The 20,830-nt window shown below is 45.1% G+C and overlaps 1 protein-coding gene and 1 pseudogene across 1 annotated transcript in view; one reads left to right on the top strand and one right to left on the bottom strand.

The window, feature by feature from the left end:
- Window positions 1-20,830, bottom strand: part of LOC148538574 (sodium- and chloride-dependent neutral and basic amino acid transporter B(0+)-like) — a 69,190-nt gene that overhangs the window by 10,082 nt on the left and 38,278 nt on the right. The window contains exons 7-9 of the mRNA XM_088452588.1: window positions 15,075-15,200; window positions 13,686-13,804; window positions 2,474-2,573 (exon numbers count right to left, since the gene is read on the bottom strand). Coding sequence (XP_088308714.1) covers window positions 2,474-2,573; window positions 13,686-13,804; window positions 15,075-15,200 — 345 coding nt within the window. The remainder of the gene's footprint in view (window positions 1-2,473; window positions 2,574-13,685; window positions 13,805-15,074; window positions 15,201-20,830) is intronic.
- Window positions 8,332-8,450, top strand: LOC148538575 (5S ribosomal RNA; annotated as a pseudogene).

Raw genomic sequence — 20,830 nt, 5'->3', positions numbered from 1 at the left:
TAGTTACAGCCCGTGGCCGGCCACAGCGTATGAGTCAGCCAGACTCATTTTTAGCAACGATGTTAATGCCACTGCAGGCCGCTGACGCTGCTCTCTGTTAGGATTTTAAAAAGTGTCAGAAACGTCCCCCGCTGGATCCGCCACTGCTCCCGGGTGCCTAACGCAACTGGCGGCCCCCATAACAGTAAAATCGTACCTGCCCGAGGGGCAGATGGCACCCGGCCCAGTCCGCCTCTGGGCAGTGGTTCCCAAACTGTGCGCTGTGGCACCCTGGGGTGCCTCAGGACACTTGCAGGGGTGTCTCAGGTTGGTTGTCCAGCACCAAATCAAATTATTTATGGTCAATGTAATGTAAATATGTGGACAAAAAGAAGCACAAATTTGTCCACTACCACATAACTGACCCTAAGGATGACACTGTACCTTACTACATTTTTCCTGAATTTCTCATGATCAAACTTTTGGCCTAGGGGTGCCGTGAAAATAATGCTAATACTCCAGGGTGCCATGATTCAAAAAAGTTTGGGAACCACTGACCTAGGGGCATATTTACTAAAGATCGATTTTGATAGATTCAAAATCAATCAATATTGATGTATTTCTGGTGCTAAATCAAACATTTACTAATGCTAAAAAAAAAATTGTCTGTTACTAAATGTGTGATTTACCCCCAGAGACACAACATCTATGTTGATCGATTTTGAACGATTTTAAGTCAATCAAAATTGACCTTTAGTAAATATACTATTTAACCTCAATACGCCCTATGGCATGAGACCCAGCACGACTGTGCCACACCGAGAGGTGTATCGTAACAACTTTTTCTTTACATTTTGATTCTTATTGGCATCACAGATGAGTTTTAAACACATAGCAGCACTTCGTATACAGATTCAGATTCCCTACCTACCCCCCCACCGCCGCCGCCGAGATGACCCGGCGCATACGCACAAAGTACACCCTCTACCCAGATGCCGGCGCACTGAAGATTCACAGGAGTCACCAGGCACTTGTGCTAATATGAAAATGACAACAGCACATGAACAAAAAAATTAGAAGACACAAAGAAAGAAAAGAGAAGACTGCACTGCCAAACCTGGATATACCGCTTCGCTACGCAAAACCAGTGAGGGCACATGAATTGCTACTTATCAAAACTATAGATCGCATCGAACTGATGCGATCTATGGTGATAAGTAACAATTCTATACTGCAGATCTTCATGAATAGACCCTTGTATGAGCAATTTACTGTACATATAAAAAACTATTTGCATCCCTAAGTGAAGTTTTTTTTTCTGTGTTCCTTGGTGGTTCCATTTCACAATGTTGCATTAGGTAATAAAATACAGAATTAAACGGCTTTAGATATTTTCCATTTAGCCTTGTGTATTTTACCATTATCATACGAAGATGTCTGAAAGTATTTGCTTAAAAACAAATGCTTAAAAGTATTGCTATCTTATTATGTGTCCTATAGAACAGTACAATTCATACTGTATATCATTGCATCATCATTACCAGGTTTTACCAGCAGGTGGTGATACACACCTATCTTACATGTAGACTGACATATTTGTACTGTGATTATCTTCTTGTGTAATACTGCAAGCGTGCAATACAGCATAACAGTTCACTTTGCAGTTATAAGCAAACATTATATATATATATATATATATATATATATATATATATATATATGGGATGCAGTCAGTATCCCGGCGGCCGCGATGCCGGCACTGATATTACCAGCACTGGATTCCGATGCCTATCACAATCCCGGCGCTGACATCCCGACCACCAGGATACCAAAGGTAAGTAGCGGTGTGGGGGGGAGGGTTAGGGTTAGGCACTAAGGGGGAGGGTTAGGTTTAGAGAGCGGGAAGGGGGAGGTTAGGTTTAGGCACTAGGAAGGGAGGTTCAGGTTAGGCACAAAGGCGGAGGGTTAGGGTTCGGGTAGGGAGAGGTCGAGGGTTAGCATACTGAACAATAAATGTCGGTATGCTAGCCCTGACGGGATGTCGGTGTCGGGATTCTGACAGCCGGGATCCCGACTGCCGGCATCCCATACTGATTCCATATATATATATATATTGACCACATCCCCAATGTGCTAACCCAGGAACTTCCCCATACATGCACTGTGTCATCCTCTTGAATCTCATTTAAACATCTTAAGAGTACATAACTAGGGACATTAATATACATAGCTCATACTAGGCAAGGAAATGCCAGTCCAGCCTAGTTCACCCATGCTAAATGTTGTCTCTGCAGCTGTTGCCATCTTGCCCAGCTAGCTTATGTACATTGCCTATGAATAGGAGCCATTGCACAAACAATCAGGAGCATAGCATCGTAAAAAACCTCATTTGCACAGAGCTGCTGCATTTTGAATCATATCGGGCATATTTCAAAATAATTTGCACTATATCTGTAACCAAAGAGCATAGAATGATATTTTGAATACATCTTACCATAAATCCAGCACATTCCTGCCAACTCAAGCACCGCAGCAAAGAGGATGGCCCATCCGCCACAGAAGTAATCAATCAGGTTAACCCAGAAAATTCCTGACTTCAAAAAACAGTAAGAGTTCATGTCGTTGTAGCGTTCATTATAAATATTTGAACAAAACAGAATATTGCATACAATGGTAATGTGTAGATTTTGTTACTATACCAGGACAAATTCTCTATTAAGAGCTCCTTTCATTTACTCCGCTGACTTCAGTCACAGAATGTAACATGAAATAAGCCCCTAGCTTAAAATAAATAAGCACATGGGGCTAATGCAGAATGGGTAATACATCAGTATGGCTGGACCATCATGCACTATCGCACAGCAAATGCATGTATGTAAATGCGCCTATGTTGAACCGTATGCAGTTGGCACATATCAAGCCTTACGACCACAGAAATGTAACGTGGGTGGTCTCACATAGGCAAAGTTCAGCAAGGGTATGCTCATGCAGCGGCACAGGAAGACCAGCATGTAAGTGTATATATGCCTTTTAGGAGGTGTGTAATCTGCTCCTGGTGCAGGGAAGGTGTGAGTACACACTGATGAGGACGACGACTTGTAGTAAAGTAGGTGTATACGCTGCCGATGCAGAAGTATAATTATCTTGAGATATATACAGCTCACCCATTTTCCTACCGACTCTACATCAGCCTCCGTGATGTTTACAACAAGTTGCATGAGCATAAGAAAAGAGAAATGAGCAAAATGTTCAATACTGTTCTGCAATGTGAGTTATATACACCAATAACAAGGGAGTTCAGCAGCTGCCACAAATAGGGATAGTCAGTTCCTCAGAGAATCAATGACATAAAAAGAAATGGTGGTAGCGCTAAGAAATCATAAGAGTATATCACAATTAAAGTATAAACGAATATAAAAATCAATAAAGACTAAGGGGTCTATTTACTAAGCAGTGTTAGGAGAAAGAGTGAAAAGTGATAAGGTGCCAGACAATTGGCTGGCACCTTATCACTTTTCACTCTATCTGCTAACACTGCTTAGTAAATAGACCCCTAATATTTAATAATCATTTAAAATAATATACATGGTGTAAAACCCTTATGCAAACCCACTGGGTAAAAAACATATCATATAAGAGTTTCAGCCGTAAAAACAGTATAATGACTCCAGTTCCAATGTATACCCCCGGTGTTGTAAGCAGTGGCGTAACTACTGCCCCCGCAGCCCCCGCGGTGGCTTGGAGGTGCTGGGTAGTTTGGGGGCGACGGGGGCAGTAGTAGTAACTACAGAGGGTGTAGGGGGTGCGTTCGCACCCCCTGCACCCTCCATCTGCCGGGCACCCGCCCGGCTCCTAATCAAACCCCTGGCGGCAGCTGGAGGACGGAGCTCCCTCGGTCTTCCGGGTCCCGCAGGGCACTATGGGAGTGACGAAATGACGTCACTCCCATAGTGCCGAGGAGCGGACGCCGGGGACGGAGTTCAGGAGTGAGCTCCGGCTTCCGGGTCCCGCAGAGCACTATGGGAGTGACGTAATGACGTCACTCCCATAGTGCCGAGGAGCGGACGCCGGGGTATGGACGGCAGCAGCACTGGAGCGGGGATAAAGGTAAGTGTTTGTGTTTTTTTCTTTTGTGTGTGTGTGTTTGTTTGTGTGCGCGCGGAGGGGAGGAGCAACTGCAGGCGGCTAACTACAGGGGGCTAACTACAGGGGGCTAACTACAGGCGGCTAACTACTAGAAGGGGCACTACTACAGGGGGCTAACTACTAGAAAGGGCACTACAGGGGGCCCTGCATAATGGGCACTACTACAGGGGGCACTAGTTTAATGGGCACTACTACAGGGGGCCCTGCATAATGGGCACTACTACAGGGGGCCCTGCATAATGGACACTACTACAGGGGGCATTGCATAAGGGGCACTACTACAGGGAGCATTGCATAATGGGCACTACTACAGCGGACATTGCATAATGGGCACTACTACAGGGGACATTGCATAAGGGGCACTACTACAGGGGGCATTGCATAATGGGCACAACTACAGGGGGCATTGCATAATGGGCACTACTACAGGGGACATTGCATAATGGGCACTACTACAGGGGGCATTGCATAAGGGGCACTACTACAGGGGCATTGCATAAGGGGTACTATTATAGGGGGCATTGCATTTTGGGGCACAACTACAGGGAGCACTGTATAAGGGGCACTAATTTGATACACAGTTTACAGGTTATAAACTATGTTCCCAATAATCTGGTTCTGCATGGACATAAAAACAGTGCAACCTGTCTTGAGCTGAGGTGACGGACTGGCAGGAGCTGAAAGGAGGGTTGGTGAAGTAGATCTGTCAGGGTGGGATGTAATGGGCATTACTGTTTGGCATAATGTGTATTTGGCATTACTGTGTGCACAATGTGCTATTAGGGGCATTACTGTGTGGCATAATGTGTAAGGGGCATTACTGTGTGGCATAATGTGTTGTATGTGGCATTACAGTGTGGCATAATGTGAAATATGGGCATTACAGCATGGCATAAATTTGTTATAAGCGCTTTACTGTATGTTATTATGTGTTATATGTGGCATTATTGTGTGGGATGTGTAAGGGGCATTGCTGTGTAGCATAATGTGTTCTAAGGGGCACTCCGGTGTAGCATAATGTGTTGTAAGGGGCATTCCGGTCTGGCACACTGTGTTATAAGTGGCATTACTTAGTGTGTCATAATGTGTAAGGCACGTTGCTGTATCATGTAGTAACCACACACCTTAAATGTAGTCTTTGGGTGTGTTTGATCTTTGGGTGGGGGGGGGGAGCGCCTGAAACTTTTTCGGCATGGGGGAGCAAAATTTATAGTTACGCCACTGGTTGTAAGTCCCAATAGCAATGCAGTTCTATTGGGACTATTCCTCCTTATATGATAGGCAATTGTTAAACAGAAGAGAAAAAAAAGAAGGGCTAGTTGCTGGGGCACTCTTCATGAATATTCATATATATATTAAAATCTACCTTTTATTATAAATCAGTAAAATTATAAAGTACCCACAAATAGTAATTAGTGCTAACAGGTGTTATGTATTAATCAGCTGCAGCAAAAGAAAAATAATTTCTATTTCATAGAGGAGTATTCAGGTGAAATATTATTGAGTCAACATTCCACTGAGTAAAGTTGACTTTAGATTTGATAAAAAATTGACATTCAGAGGTATGTTTGTCGCGCAATTAGATGGTTTTAAAGTGCTCTGCCATGTGTATTCTAGTCCCAATTTCTTCTTTTTTAACCTACAGCACAGGACCATTTCTAGAGAGGAGGGGGCCTGTGTGCAGTATCCGACACGGGCCCCTCCTCTCTGTCTGGCAGCCAGCAGCGCACTGAGCTGTGTGTGGCCAGCGCCGGAGTTATAGACTCTGGGCACTAGAGTGCGCCCATAGTCTATAGAGTATGCACAGGTCACTGGGAAAATGGCCACAGGGGCCATTTTCCCTGTACTGCGCATGCGCAAATGATGGGAAAATGGCTGCAGCGGCCATTTTCCCGGCGTTTTTACAGCGCCGACCCCCGCACCGACGTGGACTCCGGAGATGTAAGTAATACTATTGGTGCAGGGTGTGCGGTGCGGGGCCCCCCTAGACCCAGGGGCCCGTGTGCCTCGCACACCCTGCACCCATTATAGATACGCCCCTGTTACAGCACCTGGTATTCCCAAGTGGTCTCCCATCGAAGTACTAACCAGGCCTATTACTGTTTAGCTTCCAAAATCAGACGAGATTGGGGAGATCAGATAATGTATGGCTGTAGATAAAAATTAATAGGGAAAATGGTATTCACACCGGCCCACGGTCAGAGCAAGGATTTCATAAATGTAGGACTGCCGCATATGAGTAGTCCTTTTTATTAATAAAAATAACATTCACACACAGTTATGCATGAGCATACTTTATTTGTTACATGTAGGAGTGGTGTATTTTACTTATGCTAATTCATACATATCACACGTGTAACCAAACATAGAGGATTGTATGTAATGGAGTATCTCAAGAATTGTAAATTGTGATAGAAGCACTGGTAAAGTGGTCAATGACAGGTATGTTTGTCCTTGGTTTTTGTCCTATGTGTTCTAAAACCCCCCAGGATAAGACTGTTTTGTAAACAGACCAGAGAATCAGCTTTTGGAAAAGCCGGTTTGGGTCCTGGGGGTGTGGATGTGAGGTGAGGGAGGGCTCCATCCAGGTTTTGGGCCTTTCAGTCTGATAGCAGGCTCATTAGGCCTTACACCTGGAACTGGCTGATTTAAGCTGTGTTCAGTTGTAGCTCAGTGTCTCATACCTGGGAGAGCACACCGCAGGTTACCTTGCTCTGAGACACTCTTGGCTATAAACCAGAAGTTACCGTGGACGGGGATTCAGTTTAGTGTTCTTATAGTGAGGGAACTTACTGTCTAGTTAGAACCCAGATGGGTTAGGATTTTGCTTATGTTTTGTTTTATTTATGTACCTGGCACAATAAAGACTGGCTTCGACCAGCTTGTACGAGAACCCCAGAATTGTGTCCTGTTTCTCCAGCTGCGGTGTGTGTAAAGAGGGAGTCTGTCTACCCCAGAAGGGGGATCCCTATCCCGACTGTGTCACAATATACAGATGGTATTGCATACCCATGTATTTCATCCTTCTTTAGCAGTAATCATATCATCATATGCTTAAATGTAGAGATATCTATCACAAAACCAAGTATCCTCAATGCTCATAAAAAATGTATTAAATACCTGTAGTGTCTGGATTTCACCTTAGTCGTATGTCACGATGCATGCTGGTAAATGTAGTCTAACTTGGTACCAGCATGCATCGTGACATATCTCTAAGGTTATAGGACAATAGTGCGCTCACATGACTTCCTATGGCTTCAGCAGGAGGCATGTACACGTCTCCCTAACAATCCTCTACTACCCAATAGAAGCCCAGAAATTGCGGTAATGATAATGGCATGCATATTTAACGTAGCGGTTACTAGATACGCAGCATGGATGAGGTGAACAAGCCCTCAGCCGGGCGAACGCGCGTCCTCTGAAAATACTACACGTCACATGGAGAATCAGTCAGTGCATGGACCAGACTCCATGTCACCACAGTATTGGTATTGTGTGATCATGCAAAATAACTGATGGACCTCCGTGTCTAATGATCAGTTTAACTTCACACCCAGCAGATGTCACGTGGTTGTGCATAAGGAATACTATGTTGATAATTGATGGCTTTAATTGTTAATATGTAGCAATCTACGTGGATGCAGGATATTAAAATCTGTGAACGCTCTACCTTTGGCACTCTAACAAGGAAATGTTTATTGTGCCTTTTATGCATGATTCACTATTGATGGTTAATGAAATGTAATCATAGGCATTCTGTATTTAAAGGAAAATAGTGCACACAATACTAAGTGACTTTGCTTTATGAAATCCAGACACCACAGGAATTGAATAAATTTATTATGAGCATTGAGGATACTTGTTTTTGTGATAGATATCTCTACATTTAAGCATGTAATGATGATATGATTACTGCTAAAAAAGGATGAAATACATGGGTATGCAATACCATCTGTATATACAATTCTTGAGATACTCCGTTACATACATTCCTCTATGTTTGGTTACACGTGTGATATGTATGATTTAGCATAAGTAAAATACACCACTCCTACGTGTAACAAATAATGTATGCTCATGCATAACTGTTTGTGAACATTATTTTTATAAATAAAAAGGACTACTCACATGCGGCGGGTCCTACATTTAATAAATCTATGCTCTGACCGTGGGCCGGTGTGAATACCATTTTCCCTATTAATTTATATATAAAGCCATACATTATCTGATCTGCCCAATCTCGTCTGATCTTGGAAGCTAAACAGTAATAGGCCTGGTTAGTACTTGGATGGGAGACCACTTGGGAATATCAGGTGCTGTAGGTTAAAAAAGGAGAAATTGGGACTAGAATACACATGGCAGAGCACTTTAAAACCATCTAATTGCGCGACAAACATACCTGTAAGTGTCAATTTTTTATCAAATCTAAAGTCAACTTAACTTGGTGGAATGTTCAATCAATAATATTTTGCCTGAATACTCTATGAAATAGAAGTTATTTTCTTTTGCTGAAGGTGATTAATACATAACACCTGTTAGCACTAATTACTATTTGTGGGTACCTATTATAATTTTCTGATTTATAATAAAAGTTAGATTTTAATATGTATATGAATATTCATGAAGAGTGCCCCAGCAACTAGTCCTGCTTTTTTCTCTCTTCTGTTTATTGTATGCACAAAACTGGGCTTTGGGAGCACCACCAACAATTGTTAATGATACAATTAGTATATGGATTAAAGATGGTTGGTTTATAATTAATTAATTGACCTAGGTTCTGTGCGGAATCTCTCTTCTGTTTCTACATCATGATAGGCAATTGTCCAAGTAACGATTATAATTACCAATCAGTGCACCGATAGAGAGATCGTCTTCTTCTAGTGGAGATGGTACATATACATATGTAGTCCTCAAATAGCATGGTGAAAAAATTGGTGAAAGTCACTGGTGAACCAAGGAGGAGTTATGTGAAGCAGCAAAATGTGGGTAATATGAGCGGAGGTTGGTCTGAGCGTTCCACAGCAAGTCTGTAGCTCATCCAGCGGGTATATCATAAACAAGGTGCTCTTTAGCACCTTGCTTCACCTAACTCTTGGGCTCATCAGTGAATTTCACCTATTTTTTTACCATGCTATTTGAGGACTACACTGTGGATATACCATCTCCACCAGAAGGAGACCATCCCTCTATCAGTGTACTGATTGGCAATAGTCCAGTTAGCGATTATAATTACAAATCATATATCATAAGGACCAACTACACCAAGAGAGGGGGGAGGGGTGGATACTAATTACCCTGGCCCAGGCTTGTTGGAGCTCCAACACAGCCCCCCCCCTCCCTCTTTCCTGTGAGCTGCCCAGCACAAGTGCTTCTGAGGGGGAATAGCCACGCCTCCCGTGATTAGGTCACGCCCATTCACCCAGGCCTGGGTCAGCTCTTAATGGCCATGCTTACAACATCTGGGGTATACATAGGAATGGGTCATACTGTTTTTGTGGCTAAAACATTAATATGATATATTTTTTATCCAGTGGGTTTGCATAAGTATTTTTTATCATGTATATTATTTTAATTTATTATTAAATATTAGTCTTTATTGATTTTTATATTCATTATTTTTTCACATTTGGAATATCTCACATTTCATATTGTCTTAATTCAGCAACACACAGCAGAGTTAATGGTTGTTTTCCTAATCATAGACTATAAATTCTGCAAAAGTTCTCACTTCTGCATTATAGTTACAATGCCACTATATTTCATTTGCATTAATATTTCTCATGACTTCTCCTTTCCCTAGTATCAGTGATGGGCAATGTTACAGTTTCAGGGTCTTACCTTTAACCCTTGCTAGCTCCAGGGATCTGTACATTACCTTTTATAGAGAGGTATTCATTATTTTAACGACACTGTTGCACTCACCTCTACACTCACTACATTACCCATGATAACATCACAGTGTCAGAGTAACACAGTTATAGGGTAGTATTTACCAGTAGCCAGACTAGGCATATACCGAGGCCATCACAATTTTGGGGAGAGCAGACATAATTTTTTTATTTACTTTCCACGTTTTAATATTATTTTGTGCTTAGGCCCTGATTCAGACCCACTCGCGAGCGGCTGTCCGCTCGCAAGTGGGTCGATGTTCTTCACTGAGCATGCGCACGACGGAGGGAGCTCCATCGTGCGCATGCGCCAGACGCGACGAGCGAAGGAAAGTCCTTCGCTCGTTGTGTCTGATCAAAGGGGGCGTGCTGTCGATGTTGATTGACAGCACGCCCCCTTTGGTGGGCGTGCCGGGGGCGTGCCTCCCTGACAGGGGCGTTCCCATGGGAACGCCTCCCGTCAGAAGCCGGCCCACTGACATCACTAGTGATGTCAGTGGGAGTGATTTTGGCTCTGTTAGAGTCAAAATCACTCCGGAGCTTGTGGTTGAAAACCTCAACCGCAGGCTCCGGCTCGCAGTTTCGATGGTCGCGATGGTCACGACCATCGCGGCCATCAAAATGCACGCTCGTATAGGCTGTGGTTGGTGACCCACAGCTATACGAGCGTCCAGGAGGACGCTCCATTTTTATGGAGGGTGGCCCTCATTCAGAGCGTGCGCTCTGCTCAGAGCGTACGGCTCTGAATGAGGGTCTTAGTCTTTACTAGCCACCTATTTCCCCATATAAATAAAAGCGCATGGAGCATTAGGCATTAGGTATTAACATGAGCACATGGGGAAGAGGGCACTGCTAATTAAAACAATAACACTGGAGTAACAGAGTTTTTATAAAGTGGCTGTAATGCCGGGACTCTCTCAATGGGCAGAATTCAATTGATTTCGCGACCCGCATCTCCCGTCTAAAGTGACAGGAGATCGCGGGCCGCTATTCAATTGTGCCAGCGTTTCACGCTGATCGCACCCAAAGTGGTCGGGTTTAGCCGCGTAAAATGGCTAACCCCAACCAAAGTGCTGGGCGCGATCGCGAAAAGTGATGTTTGGGCGCCCAAACATGTAACTTTTCGCACATTTCAGCTCTCATCCCCCAGGGGCTGCGAGCTGAAATGTAGCGCTTGGCAGCTGATCGCGCCCGACAGGAGCAAGAATAGAATAGCTCCGTCGGGCGCGATAGGGGATGAAAAGAATTGAATTCCGCCCAATGAATGTCTAGGAATTGTTATGAATAAATTAATTGCAGCTGAAGACTCACAGAAACACAGAAAGATGCATTTATTTAAAATAACAAACTAATCCAAAACGGTTCCATAGACACTGATTTTTATGCATTTCATGGTTTTGAAGTTCCATAATTCCTGAGGAAACTGGTAGAGCATGAAACGCATTGCCAAAACATGTCTTTCAAATGGTCTTTGGGTTACAGATGTGTCCTTATACATCTAGCATCTATATGTCATATTGCATGAGACGCCTGGTGTGACTGAGAAACTCAGTAGTAGCTTACCATATTTTTCTTTAAATCTTGTGTCTTATACGCATTGCACAAACGTTGTAAAGTCACTCACAGTGTACTAGAGATGCTACGCTGCGACTTTAACTGCACAGGAATTGGTTTCACTCACATACAAAGTCACAGAATAAGCACAACGAAACTTAGCATGAGGAAAGCCATGTCTTTTCGCATCAGAACCATTTTGGCCCAGATTCAGGCTCAGTCAGATGTACAAATGTCGCATATCACAGTGGTCTGTGTACACTAGTAATACAGCTTTATTGCTTCTAGTGGATTTATTTGTGGGAAGTCGCACATTTGGAGACAAGTCGCTTGGCGCTCCTGAGTCACCTGTGTGCTGAGAGGGGCTATTTGGAGCGATTTGAGCCACAGTGTATAAGGACACATCTGTAGGTGATTTGTTCAAAATAGTACTGACACAGTCAGTGGCATAACTAGGGTATTCGGAGCCCATGGCAAGATGAAAAATGGAGACCCCCCACTATATGCGTGCACCTTAGGCATGCATACTGAAAAAGTGGGCGTGTTCGCATACAACAAGGGCTGTGGTCACTAAAAATGGGGTATGTCAACATGACACACCAACATTTCTCGTAACACTGGGAACATTCCTTTCCATTACATATGCACCCTAATGCCCCCAGTAGTAGTGCCCCTTATGCAATGCCTCTAGTAGTAGTGCCCCTCATGGAATGTGCACTGTAGTAGTGACCCTTATGCAATGTCCTCAGTAGCAGTGCCCCTTTTGCAATGCCCCCTGTAGTAGTGTGCCTTTTGCAATGCCCCTGTTGTAGGGCACATTATGCAGTGTCCCTTATGCAGTGCCCATTATGCAGTGCCCTTTATTCAGTGCCCCCAATAGTTCCCATTATGCAGTGTTCCCAGTATTACCACTTATATAGTGCCCCCAGTAGTGCCACTTCTGCAGTGCCCCCAGTAGTACACATTATACAGTGCCCCTTATACATAAGACACAGACACACATTATACTGACCCGATTCCCTGCTCCTGCGCCCACTGCCATCCACTCCTCCGGTCCAGCTCGGCACTATGGGAGAGACGTGATGACGTCATCACGTCTCTCCATTCACCCACTGTGGGAGCCAGAAGGCGGAGCTTATGAGTGAGCTCCAGCCCGGCCCTGGCCCTGGGTGCTGCAGCCAATGAGAGTCTGTCTGACTCTTATTGGCTTCTAAAACAAACACTACTGCTGTGTAGTACACTCACTGTCAGTTCAAATGTGTTCCTCTGACCAACCCCCGTCACCACCTCCAAATGCTCACTGCCTGTCAATCACTCTGCGATGGCTCTGCGTGGTCTCCGTGATTGCAGTGTGATCGCAGTGGTGTCTTTGCATACGTGCAATGCATATGCATGCGCAGTACGCAACAATCAGCTAACTGCATATGCATTAGCAATAGTCATCCTTGCTGAATCAGGCCCTCAGTTTGGTCTGCACTACACACTAACCACTGACCAGGACAGCGGGCAGCAGCGCTCCCCGCGCCACCGGTTTGACAACGCCCAGTGCACCTACCCACCTGACCCCTCTTAGTTATGCCACTGGATGCAGTAAACTTGTTAGGATCCATTCAGCAGGATACCTCTCTTTACTGATAATTAGCATTCATACTCTGACCCCAAGAGGCGTCAGCCGCACTGACCCCGGAATGTATTGGGCATTTCAAGGCGGTGACTGGAAGGTGTGTTATGGGAGTGTCGCTGGCGTTCCACATTAGTAGTTGCAAACTCAGACGCTTAGGCACGCATATTGGAGGCCATACTCTGACGGTAATTATGCACCTAGCATGGGACGGATGCAACTTCTGATGGTGCTTACAATGGTTGCGATTACAGCTGCTTAAAGTGGGCATTCCAGGCCTTGCGCATTCAGACGCAGAGCTGTACACCAGGGGAAGGGCTGATACTTGCATTAGCATAAAGTCGCAGATGCGACTGCAGCAAAAAAAAACGTAACACCAACCCTAGTGAAGCCCCTGCGCTATAGTAGTCGCAGGAGTGTGCGGCTCAGAATCAGCTCCCATATCTCGCCATGCATGATAATTCTCACCATAAACATCTAAATGGTAGTGATAGTACCTGGGTAACACAGAGCAGCCCAAGCAGAAACAGAACAGCGCAACAGCAAATAGTGACAGGGATCCGTCTTCTTCTCATGAGCTGAGGAAATGCGTCTTGTATAGATGTTGTGATAGTTTCTGCAAAATACATATTTACTTAGATAATTACTATGTAGTTATTCTAAAAACGGGCATATTAAAATAGAAGATGATTAATTAATGAGTATAGTAAGAATATCTTAGCTTGATACATGTACCAAGAGATGACTTACATTGGATGTGGGGTGAAATGTGCATGGGTGTATTGCCCTCTAGAGCACTTATGATTTACATATGTGAAACGGATATAGCTTATTTAATGCTGCCAGTGGAGTCATTATTGTGGCCACATATCTAGATGCTCTACATCCTGCCATCACTGTACTTACAGCTGCCATTAACATCAGGGGAGTTGAGTATTTTAGGGGTATTCAATTTGAAACGTAAACTTCGCCGTCTATGCATGTCGAAGTTTTCGCCACACATCGGAGCTTTTACCAGCGAAAAAGTATCGCGCATGCCCCCGCTTATACCCGTATTCAATTTGAAATCGTCGAAAACGGCAGCCGGCGAAATTGAAATCAGCGAAAACTTTGCTGATTTTTGGGGAAATCACCCTAACACCCCCAAAAAGATGCTCTGACATGGGGGATCACTCTGGATACCCCCGATTAGCCCTGCTGAAGGCTGCACTTTTTCCCCAAATTTTCATTTCAATAGTTTGCGATTCCTAAACAAACAGCACAGGCCTCCAATATGACGTTTGCAGGAAAAAAACATTGCCAAGAGCTGGACTAAATTCCATTGCTATAAATAATGACATTGACTTCTACTAGGTTGTTAACGTAAATAAAATGTTACAACTGTGCATGTTATGCCTTATGCTTCTAACTGACCATGGAAAACGTTATGAGGCACTCAGGGGTCTATTTACAAAGTTAAGAAAAATCTTTCATCTTTTAACCAAAGAAAGGAAATTTCACAACAGTTAAACACTGGAGAAATCAGAGATTTAATTGGTATTTTGCTGCTTTCTTCTGCCCCATAGATGGCTTTACCCTGAACCCTTCTGGGGCAGTATTGCGAAGCTGGAGAGGCCAGCGGCTGCACCAGTAGCAGGTGGGCAGTCTGACTGGTGAGGTACACCTGTCAAACCATAACGCAGGTATCCAAAAGGATCCCTAGATTGCTAAATACAGTGTAGCCATAACTTTAAACTCTATTGCTGCAAAAGCAGCTATACAGATTTACTTTAAATAAATAGACCCTGAATAACCAAAGAACTGCTGTGTTTATTATGTCTATCACATTGTAAGACAAGTCCAATTAAAGTGAATTCATGAAAACCGTAATTTAAAAGCACTCTTACCTATCATTGCAAACTGAGAGTCTAGTCCCAAGGTAAGGAGCATGAAAAAGAACAGGAACGACCAAAGAGGAGAAACTGGTAACTTTGTTAAAGCTTCTGGATATACAATAAATGCCAAACCAAAGCCTAAATCAAAATAAAATAAAGATAAAATAAATATCTGCAACGAAGATATAAATCTTATACATTCATCAGAATGAAGCCAAGTACACACCGGCTATGCATTGATATTTTTCAATAATAATCATAGTTACTTCCCATACAGGTGCTCCAAAACACTGCAGCTGTTTAAGATATTCAAAGAAATGTAACCGCTTAAAGCTGGGGTGTCCAACCTTTCACCTTCCCTGGGCCACATTAGAAGATGAAAACTTGGTTTGGGCCGCACATAAAATAAAATAACAGTAATGTAGTAGTAGTCCCCCCCTTGTAGTGCCCCCAGTAGTATTAGTCCCCCCCCCTTGTAGTGCCCCCATAGTAATCCACCCCCCTGGTAGTGCCCCCAGTTGTAATCCCCCCCTGGTAGTGCCACCATAGAAATCCCCCCCCTGGTAGTGCCCCCATAGTAATCCCCCCCCTGGTAGTGCCCCCATAGTAATCCCCCCCTGGTAGTGCCCCCATAGTAATCCCCCCCCTTGGTAGTGCCCCCATAGTAACCCCCCCTTGGTAGTGCCCCCATAGTAATCCCCCCCTTGGTAGTGCCCCCATAGTAATCCCCCCCTTGGTAGTGCCCCCACAGTAACCCCCCCCTTGGTAGTGCCCCCACAGTAATCCCCCCCTTGGTAGTGCCCCCATAGTAATCCCCCCCCTTGGTAGTGCCCCCATAGTAATCCCCCCCCCTTGGTAGTGCCCCCATAGTAATCCCGCCCCTAGTAGAGAGAGACTTAATAAAAAAAAAAAAAAAAAAACACTTACCTGAAACTCCCGTTCCTGGTCCCAACGCTTCCACCGGCTCCTCTGGCCGCTTTGCATTATGGGAGAGACGTCATCATGACGACGGCTCTCCCATTACCCACTGCGGGAGCCCGAAGATGGCTCCCGCAGTGGGAGCAGCGGCAGCCGCTGAGAGTCTGACAGACTCTCAGCGGCTGCTGATTACAGCAAACACAAAGCTGCCGGCTCCGGCGGCTGTGTGTTTGTGCTGTGTAGCGCTGACCGGACTCCGTCCGGTCAGCGCTACACGCGCGTTGCAGTCTGTGTCACAGTGACACAGACTGCACCGGCCCGCGGCCCGCATGATGCTGCGGCCCGGGGGACACATGGCACCCTGCCCCCCGGCCCAGCCCGCCACTGGTGATTACGCTGGCGGCACAGTGAATGAAGGAGAGCGTGGGGGCATGGTCTGGGGGCGCTGGGACTACAGTGAGCAATCCCGGAACAGCGGGACATATCCTGAATGTCCCGCTGAATACGGGACACTTGAGAGGTATGCGGGCCGCATTACGAGCCGACCTGGGCCGCATGCGGCCCGCGGGCCGCGGGTTGGACAAGCCTGGCTTAAAGAATCACATGATAGTCTAATAGCGCTCAGTGTTAATAATCCAATGTAAGGACATAAAAGTTGTTTTAGAAGACAGGAGACTTTGTCTCAGGAGACAGAGAAATATAATTTGTAACAAACACATAGCACTTAATTCTGTGTATACCAAGACAGACATGGAATCATCCGCTATCAAAAATGTATGAGTGTTCATTGCAGAATAATAATTCAGTTCCACAAAAAATCCAGTTATATGGACACCCAAAAATAAAAGAGTAAAAATTAACAGCGCGCACTGGTGTCAACAGATGAAATCCCACAAAGCGCAGTGACCATCTTCTCCTTATGCCACCAACGCGTTTCAAACCCACCGGGCCATTGTCAAGTATCGAGTTCATATGTTTATTATCAGTGTTACTGCTAGTCTTTGGTGCTCATTTGTAGCTCCCTCTAAACTACTAGAAGCTTAAGAACATTACTGATGTTACCCATGTTAAACGCATGAGGACAGAAAAAAAATGTGTTCTGAAACCAGGAACTCTCTCTATTGAAATGCTTGCAAGCACTAGTAACTGTGGTAGTACCGTACTGTAGGTAAATGCTAGTAAAACATGAAATTAACATTAGTGGTATAAAGCATAAAGCATCTAGTTCACTGAACCTGCTCAACACAATCTGTAGTTCAGCATGTGACACAAAAAATACGAATACACTATAATTATGTGAAACCTAGGAGTGAACTGGAGATAACAGCTAATATACTGTTATAATAGTCTGTCTTTTTACATCCCCCTTCCTTGTATTACAATAGGCAGCTAGTAACACCAATGGTCATGCTGGCACTTGTATTATTATTTTTATTGTTTTCCATTTTTGGGGTGCTGCACTGCTCAAAAATGCCAGACAGTGGGAAAAACAGGATAAACATAAAACAGAGACATATAGTAAAGGCAAAATAAATGCAGACATGACAACAAATGGCAGGGAGGGACCAGAGAGCTTAAATCCAGGGCCGTAGCTAGGGTAGTGCGGACGGTGCCATCGCACAGGGCACCACAGGTCAAGGGGCGCTGTTTGGGCCTCTTTTGTTTTTTTCATCCCCAGCATCTCCTGGCCTCTCCTATCTCTTCCCTGGCCCTTCCCCATGAAGCCATGGCCTTTTCTTGGGTGAATTATGTCCCTTTCAAAAATGAGGGGGGCGCCAATGCTCTTTCTGGCACAGGGCACCAAAAAGTCTAGTTACGGCTCTGCTTAAATCTAATGGTATAAAGGCATCAGTCGAGAAAAGAGAGCGAGTGTGTATCAGAGTGGAGGCGGGGACAGTTGTGAGGGTGTGCCAGTGAGTGTAGTATTGGTAAGAGTAGGCACTAATAAAGACAGTACAAGGGTATAATCAGAGATGGTAGGGAATTCCAAAGTGGTAATAGCAGAGGAGAAGTATTATAGTTGGGAATGAGAGTTGGTTTCAGCAGACTTAAGTGTCTATTTTTTTTTTCCTTCATTTATGCATAATTTTTCCAGATTTTTTTGACATATGGCAAAAGTTATAATATATAGACACTACTTTACAATAGGCATTTAAGGCAAAATCCTCAGTCTGACTATCAGAGACAGGAGATGCATGCCAGAGATAGGTCTTAGAGAGGAGAGGGAGAGTATTTTGAGATTAGGTTTGTGATTTAAAAGGAGGGTGGTTTATGGTTTTATAGTTGAGGTTGAGGAGGATTTCAGATATGAGGTGGTTTCAGTAGCAGTGGGGAGAGATGATATAAGAGTATGTAAGAGGTTTATCTTTAGTAAGAAAGGGGCGTGGCATCATGTCCACGAAGCCACGTCCCCTGGTGTATGATATTTTGGGGGCGTGGCAACATGTAATGTCGGAATGGGTATGAAATACCGATTCCCGTTAGCGGCAGGCCGACATCAGCAGAGTTCCGAGCAGCGGAAGCTCGACAGCGCTGGAAATCCCGATCGTGGATAGGTGAGTATCTACTAACCTAACCCCCCTAACCCTCCTTAAGGGTGCCTAACCCTAACTTCCCCCCCAAGTGCCTAACCCTAAGCCCCCCTCTAAGTGCCTAACCCTAACCACCCCCTTCCCCGCTGCCTAAACCTAAGTCCCCCAGGGGGTTCCTCACCCTAAGTCCCCCCTGGGGATGCCTAACCCTCCCTCCCCCTAGCCTAACCCTAGCCCTCCCGGGGGGGTGCCTAACCCTAAGTCCCCCCCGGGAGCCCTAAACCTAACCCTCCCCCCCGCGGCTGTCCGCTCGCGGCGCCCAGCATCGCTACGATTGGGATGCCGGGCGCCGATCTCCCGGCGTCGGGGAAATGCGGGCGTCTACATCTAGACGCCTGGCATTTCACCCTTGCCGGGATATGACAGTCGGGAAGCCGGCTGCCGGTATTTAGGCAGTCGGCTTCCCGATTGCTTCCCGTAATGTCCCCATTCACGTCACGCTGGGGGCTTGCCTAGTACTACATGAGCATGCTTGCATCATCCATCACCGCTACTCTGCTATTTTGGTGTCACCCCCTCTGAAAGTGTCACCCGATACTTTTCGCACCCCCCCTCCGCCCCACCCCTGCCTCCATAGTGATTCAACTGAGTAGGGGCATTCTGGTCATATTTTGCAGGTAGAATTGACAGGACAGGGGAGAGATTGGATGTGAGGTCAAATGTGACAACAAGGCAGCAGGTTGGGGAGACTGAGGAAATTATGGTGTTACTAATGGCGAGGTAGTATGAGGTGAGGTTGTGACTCTGGGAGAAGGGAAGATAATAGTCTCTATTTTGGACATGTTATAAGTAGCATTTTGACATCCATGTGAAGATAGCATAGTGAGCCACCTGCCACCAGATGTGCTTGGAAGAACCATAGTGCTATTCACTACAAGGGTTGGTTTGCCTTTGTAGTGAATATGTAATTTTATGTCGTTGCCCATAGGGAATTCTGCCCTATACTGATATACTGATTAGGCCGAAGGTGGAAACACATTGCGGGCAGGTTGCATGGCGCATCACACTCGGGATGCGAGGCACTCCTCCGGTCTTCGCAACCATGCCGGCATTGGTAATGCTGGTATGTATGATCACCACAAAGGACTGCTCTGTCGGTAAGAGCGTCCCTCTGCGATGGAGGGACTTCCGGGTCTATGACCTAGAAGCTTCTCTGACGTCCTTCTGCGCACGCGCCGCGGGGGGTGCTGGGAGGGATCCCTCTATCAGCACTCTGTGGAGAGAAGCCCATAGGCTTCTATGGGTAAGGCCATCAGGAAGATGGCGTTACCCACCGCAATAGAGCAATGCACTCTGGGGATTGGTGCATATGAGAAATGCGGTCAAACACGCATTTTGGGGGTTTGACCACATTTCTCCCCTTCCAGCATCTCGCCCTATGACACATGGATTTTCTCTATGTCAGAATGCCCTAAGACCACCTGCTTTTTCAGCAACTACACCATTTAAGGATGAATGTACAGGGCGGGGTGGGGGGAGGGATTTTTCTTTTTGGATGCACAGAAAAGTCTATGACTATTGAAGGGATTTGGTCAAAATACCGACAGTCAGGATGCCGGCGCTTAGAATGCTTGCACCGGAATCCCGACACCTATCAGAATCCCGGCGCCGGCATCCCGAATGCCGGTATCCTGATGGTAAGTACTGGGGTTAGGGGGGGGTGGTTGGATAAGTGGTTAGGCACTATGGTTAGGGTTAGTAACTAAGGCGGGAGGGTTAGGTTTAGGGTGCTGGGAGGGAAAGGTCAGGTTTAGGAACCATGGAGGAAGGGTTATGGGTAGGGAGAGCGGTAGGGTTAGGATACTGACTGACAAGTGTTGGTATCCTAACCCTGTTGGGATGTCGGCATCAGGAATCTGACCGTCGGGATCCAGAGCACCGGCATCCCATACCCAACCCTTATTGAATACCTTAATCAGAAAATGAAGAATATGAGTAACCTAACAACATGGAAACAGACTTTGTTAAAATAGTTCTTCACATAATATAGATATGAGCAGTGCCAAAGCATATATTTGATGTGAGAGAGCCCTCTTACATTAGTAGCAAAATGTCAGTGTTCATTATAGTCTCAGTAGGAGGTTAAAATAACATTCAATGAAAGGTAATAAATTAATTGTCTCTCAATACAATGATATGCTGCAATTTAATTATTTAGTAAGCAAATCCTTTGGGTATAGATCTCATCACTCTGTGTTGTGTAATCTTGAACCATTTGAACAGTTGAAAAATATTTTTTATTATCATTACTTTTTATAG

The sequence above is a fragment of the Taudactylus pleione genome, unplaced genomic scaffold, assembly GCF_031769625.1.
Source record: "Taudactylus pleione unplaced genomic scaffold, aTauple2 ptg000039l, whole genome shotgun sequence".
NCBI classification, from domain to species: Eukaryota; Metazoa; Chordata; class Amphibia; order Anura; family Myobatrachidae; genus Taudactylus; species Taudactylus pleione.
This window is presented reverse-complemented; position numbering and strand designations above follow the sequence as displayed.